This window comes from Eupeodes corollae, chromosome 3 (assembly GCF_945859685.1).
Source record: "Eupeodes corollae chromosome 3, idEupCoro1.1, whole genome shotgun sequence".
Taxonomy (NCBI): domain Eukaryota; kingdom Metazoa; phylum Arthropoda; class Insecta; order Diptera; family Syrphidae; genus Eupeodes; species Eupeodes corollae.
The window spans coordinates 62,290,723-62,296,707 of NC_079149.1; the positions used below are offsets into that span (position 1 = coordinate 62,290,723).

The 5,985-nt window shown below is 35.0% G+C and overlaps 1 protein-coding gene across 1 annotated transcript; it reads right to left on the reverse strand.

Moving 5' to 3' along the window:
* Positions 1-950: 950 nt before the first annotated feature.
* LOC129952283 (phosphatidylinositol glycan anchor biosynthesis class U protein) lies at positions 951-5,411 on the reverse strand. The gene is made up of 6 exons (XM_056064796.1): positions 5,204-5,411; positions 4,942-5,141; positions 4,460-4,884; positions 4,115-4,386; positions 3,906-4,048; positions 951-1,214 (listed from the first exon to the last, which is right to left on the reverse strand). Exons 1-6 carry the CDS (start codon positions 5,334-5,336, stop codon positions 1,104-1,106), a joined length of 1,284 nt encoding a protein of 427 aa, XP_055920771.1. The 5' UTR covers positions 5,337-5,411; the 3' UTR covers positions 951-1,103.
* Positions 5,412-5,985: the final 574 nt, after the last annotated feature.

Sequence of the window (5,985 nt, forward strand, 5' to 3'; positions counted from 1 at the left end):
GCATTTTTTTTTTCTGACCGTTTAAAACGAGTCGTATTAGATTGTATTTAGTCAGCAATTCAACAAAAAAATTTATTTATAAGTTTCAACTATCTTGTTTGAAATTTATAATCTATTGAATAATTTCCCTGAAGAAAGTGCTCTCAGTTTTTTTTTTTAGATTAACTTATAGACTTGCCACCTTTTCTTTTGGATATGGAACTCCAAATGCAGTATATGATAAGCTCGTGCACGTTAGCATTGGGAAACTTATCAACTACAAGTATTCTAAGATCACTTTTTTTTCGAATGATTACATTTCTCTCTGGATTGAATTTCACATTTCTAGCTTGAAATTAAACTGATCCACTGAGTTCTACGTTAAACGGTAAGTTAAAACTTCAGTTTTTCACCAACAATTCATATCCACAAATACCACCTCTATTCAATTAGAGAGCTATTAACTGAAAGCAAAAGAAAATCATAAAAATATAAATAACCGCTACTAACATTGAGGGATAGATTCTTTAACCTAATTGTTTTTTTGCCTTTTCGAATTTGGTGTTAAAATCATGCAAATTCTTTAAATACCTTAAGGAGAAAATCTTAAAAAGAATTTAAAACAATTAATCATATCTCAATTCTCCGGTGGTCTTGAGACTTGTCGCTATACAATGATTTAATACTTGCTTTCAATTTTTTTTGGGCCATACCCAAAATGATATTACTCTCACAATATTATGTACCAAATGGTAGATTGGGCTCATCTTAATGTTCTTCAATTTAAATACTATTGATATCTGTTATTATCAATATTGATGTTCATGCACATAAATGCATATCCTTTAAAGTTTTTTAACATTACATAATGATGAGTTTTTATTTTTCTCAATAAGCTTTGGTTTTTCTTGATCAAGTTCTTCACGTAGAGAAAATATTTAATTTTCTTACCTCATAAATAAGTTCACTAATTTGTTTTTGATGCTTTTGTTTATAATTATATTAAATAATTTTATTTGAAACAATATCGTTGTTTTGTTATAGAAGATAATCCATTAAAAAAAGAAACACTTATACAATTGCTTATTAAATAGTTTCTATTATACTGTAAGGGTCCTTAGAAACTACTCAAGGATGATTTTGGCTTCTTTACCATCGATAAACACTTTCTGTCCGTACTTGAGGCAAAATTCGCGCTTTACGTAGGCAAACAGTAAATCAGTGACTAGAAATATCTGAAAGTAGTAAAAATATGAGATTGTAATGTATTTTTTTTATTTATTTAGCTTTGTAAGGAGTTAAGTATTATTTATAATTTATTCAAATGTTTTTCAGTTCTAAAACTCTATCAAAGAAATAAACCCCACTGTATTTGTGACGTTAAAAAAGTTTCAAGTGAAGAGATATAAAGATTTAAATATTTACAAACAACTTCTTGAAGATCCACAAGTGTCTTGTACTCTTCTTTATTTATGTTGTCGCCTCGTTTACAACATTCGAATTAATAATAAAAAGAAAAAACGGCAAAACCTTTTATATGAAAACTATATTACTATATGTTAGGAACTTTATAGGAGAATCCAACTTTATTTGGTGTCTTCTTTTCGTAACACACCGGCCTCCTCTGAAACGCCAGTTTCTGAATTTTCCTCTGTGAGCAGTATGCAGATTTTTTGTATTGGCTGTTGTCTTGTAAAAGTTCGACCCGTTGCCTTGTCATAATATTGAGTCGTCACTGATCTTCGCTTGGATGTACCACAGTATCTCGACCGAGTCATCAATGCGTCGGTGGTATATTATCTTGCTTAGTTGCCACAATATCATCCACTTTAACATTTTCTTCTGGTTTGCGCTACTTGCTTCTTTGTTGTAGGGTTGTTAGGTATTTTTGTTGCCAACGTTGCCATATATCTTCAGTCCATATTTTAACTAAATGCGATTCAATGGTAAATCCATGACTGTGGGTGCAGGTAGAGCGATGATTGGACCACCCGTAAGAAAATTGCATGGTGTTAATGCCACCACCACCATCACCTTTTTCCTGACTTCACAGCTGCCTCCCATATGCCACCTTGATGGGGGACTGATGGTGGTATGAAGAGCCACGTTGTACCACGATGCGTCAATTTTTCTTTCACATGCTCCCCGTGCATTTGCACCCTTCAAATTTGTGCCATTGTCTGAATGGAGTTGCTCACACGGCCCTCTTCTGCTTGTGAATCTTGCGAAGGCGTTTAAAAATGTATCAGTTGACAAGTTAGTCGCTAGTTCAATATGAACCGCTTTAGTCGCTAAACAAACAAAAATAACAAAGTATTTTTTAGTTGGAGTCCTTGATCGTTTTGCGCCTAGAAGTAGCAGGAATGGACCACAATAATCTACGCTTGTGATGAGAAATGGACGATGTCGAGTAACACGATACTTTAGTAGATCACCCAATCGCTGCCTTGCTACCTTATTTCGTTGTAAGCGACACGTGACACATTTGTGAATATATGATTTACAAGTGCCCGGCCTCCTATGATCCAATGCCTTTGTCGAATGATCTGCAACATTAATTGCACACCACCATGTAAAGTTGTGCGATGTACTTCAGCAACAATCATATACGCTAGTTTGCCTTCTCTCGATAGGATAATTGGACACTTTTGATTCGCACCCAATGCAGACCGTTTGATTCGGCACCAACTCGCAAAATGTTGCCTTCATTGAGAAATGGATTCAATGAACTGAGTGTGCTGGAGCCTGGTAAGTTCTTCGCCTGATTGCATGATTCTATATCACGTTTGTACCATTGCCTTTGATCTAAACGTGTCAATACTTGCTTTACATATGTCGAAACCGTATGTTATTTGCTTCTTGCTCCCAGCATAAAGTGCGTAAAGATTGTGAGCCATAATCCGTTTTATCTTCGTGAGGGAATTCGTTCGATCTAGTAAATTAATCGCCAGACCATCTCGTCGTCGCGTCATGAGCAAGCCCGTATGTTCTATGAGGGTATGTGTCACAACCGGTAACCTCTCTTCCTGTCGTAAGTGTTGGAGATCATCTTGTGAGCATAATGGTTCACTTGACGTACTGTATAGATTGCCATGTTGAAGAAAACCAGGGCCCGTCCACCAGAGTGTATGAGCCTGTAGTTGCGAAGGTGTTAATCCTAGACTAGCACAATCTGCTAGGTTATGTGCAGTAGGAATATGATGGCATGTAGACGGTTTACTATGCTTTTGTACGTAATTCACCCCGTTCGCTACGTATGGTTTGAATCTGACTGGGAGTTGTCGTAGTCATGCCAAAACGATTATTGAATAAGTCCACAAGAAATATTCCACATTCTTCATTTCCATCGCCTCTCGTACCGTGTTTATTGTTGTCACCAATAATTGAGCACCACAAAGATCGAGCCTAGGAATTGAGATCGTCTTCACCGGAGCTACTCGGGTTTTGGATGCGAATAACAGGACTGTCACCTGGCCAAACTCATCGACGATGCGCACATAGATAGCTGCCGCACAGAACCCGTGCAGAGTTCTGGATGGATGCATTCCAATGTGTCGTGGAATTGTCAGATTTACCAATTGGAACAAGTCATGCCGAAGAACTGACCACTCTTGGAGGAGCTCATTTGGAATCTCCTCGTCCCAACCAACGCCTGCCAACCATACCCTCTGCATAGATATTTTTGCTTTAATGACAACCGGTGCTTACAATACCGTCAAATAGATTATTGTGTTGAAAAAGGTTTTTGAATTTATCAAAATTTGATTATTGAATTAAGAATAATTAGTTTAAATCTATAATTTGGTGGTACTTAAATGAACCATAGTACTTTTGGTCTAAAATACCATTGATTAGATGGCGTATGAAATAATAAAAAATTTCCTTTAACGTAGAAATATTATTTATTAATATTTTGGTACACCTACCTGTCCAGTGGAAAATGCTAAGGTTGCTCCAAAATAGAAATTTGCATTGGCAGATCCCGCGTACATCCATAGATGCCAAAGTGCAGGCATGATTAACAACGTTATCAAAAAGAAACAAAATACAACAAAGTTGTGTGCCATAACTGTAAACAAATTAATAATAATTAATATCAAGACATAGTTTTATGTTAACTCAGTTTGTTACTTACACTTCCAACAACGCCGCCATAAAGGAAGAAAGGCTAAATAGAATGCAATATCACCTAGACACGGATATGATCTGAATATTGAAGTCAACGAAATAAGAATTGTCGTAAGCATCAAGGGATCTTTATGCAGCTTGAATGTCAAAGGAATCAAATAAAGAATCGTTGCATTTATTTGAAAAGTGATCAGGAACAAAGTGCGGAAATGATCGAACATTTCCATGAAAAAATACCAAAACAATCCAATATTTGGCTGAAGTTCACGGCAGAAAAACCTGGAATTAAAAAGAGCGACGAAATACGTTTGGAATTTGTTTTCTTATACCTTAGCTTTATGTTATTGCTTACACAAATCCTAGAGTTCCATTAATAAAGGTCCAAGATCCCATGATTGAATAGCTAATATAGCAAAATGCGAAACATGTGAGTATGAAACTCCCAGCGACTCTGGCATAGTCTTTCTTGCAGCTTTTTCCAAACACAAGTAAAACTGGTGCAATAAAAACAACAGGATAGAGACTTCTTAAGGTTTCCAGAGACAAAAATGCAATGCAAGGCCACAAATTTTGCTTTGCCATAAAATAAAAGCTAGATGCTAAAAAGAAATTGCTGAAGACAGTCGACGAAAGCGCGACGCAGTTAAGTATCGAAAAGGGATTCAATAAATAAGCAATAAACACAAATTTTGGAATGTCTATTGTGTCGTGATATTTAAGATGCAATTCATCAGTTTCATCCGCATATTCTCCTTTCTCTTTACTTTGCTTGGAAAACTGAAACGAAATTAATTACTATTTTAACAAGTACATTCTCATAAAGTTGTTTCTTACCATTTGATGTATAAATTCTTTGCTCATTTTGAAAAGAATAAATGCTGCGGCGAGATCAATCATAATATAGATCCAAGGAACTAATTGCGGAATGGTGGAGTAGGCCCACGCTAGACTAATTAGTATGAGGGGCGTTTCATGAACCATATCTCCTAGATAGGGATCAATTTGATTTTTGTACAGATGAACACCTTCCTGAACTTTAATAATTATAAAAATTAACACCGGCTGCAAAATGATGAATCAATATTTTAATGCAAACCTCTTTTATGAGAGTTTAGGGGAGTTGAAATTTCAACCCGTCCACTGATAGCCGACGAATATTTTGATGACATTAATATATATCTCATCGTTCCTCCCAAAACCAGAAGGGCTAGGAGTTTTTTGTTTTTCATTTTATCGGATTATTAAAATTGTATTTCTTTAAAAAATCCAGCAATGGTTCTTCTACGACAGTGGTATAAACAAAAACTGAAGAAAACATCATTTCCAAACGTCAAAACGTAGAACGTAACGTGATGTAATATTATCTTAATCTTTTTGATGTCTGGGTTGCCAAGCTGAAGATAATTACTTTAGGAACTGTGAAATTGTGCTGTCTTATCATTCCACCATTCCAAAGTGTGTTAAATTCAAAACGATTTAGTAAAATATTAAAGCTATTTATCAATTTGCTAAATCCATATGACATCTGTACAATTAATCTTATAAGAGAATTGGATGAAATGGTCCAGTTTATAAATTCTAAGTAATAGGTCCGTTTAAGCGTGTTTGGTTTACTTATTTTGACGAATTGTCACTTTTTAGATATGTTCGGATGCCAATTTCTTAAAATGAAATTTAGTAATTTACTAGTTAGAAAACTTAATGAAGAGTTTAAAATTTTGGAGTCGCTTACTAAATTGATAAGTATTTAGAAAATTGCTGTTAAGTAAAATGTTAAGCCCCTAACAATAGGTTGGTTAAAATTAATAATATCCTTTTCTAAAAAAGGTCCTTTAAATGCACACACAGATGAAAAGTTCTCTTCAAATGAACATTGAA

What these genes read in the sequence shown, in the direction of transcription:
- LOC129952283 (XM_056064796.1), bottom strand. Translation starts at nt 5,336, where the DNA reads ATGAAAAACAAAAAACTCCTAGCCCTTCTGGTTTTGGGAGGAACGATG. An exon ending in CCTAAACTCTCATAAAAGAG is followed by an intron (nt 5,142 to 5,203) that starts GTTTGCATTAAA and finishes TAATTATTAAAG; the next exon opens with TTCAGGAAGGTGTTCATCTG. An exon ending in ATGGCGGCGTTGTTGGAAGT is followed by an intron (nt 4,049 to 4,114) that starts GTAAGTAACAAA and finishes ATTTGTTTACAG; the next exon opens with TTATGGCACACAACTTTGTT.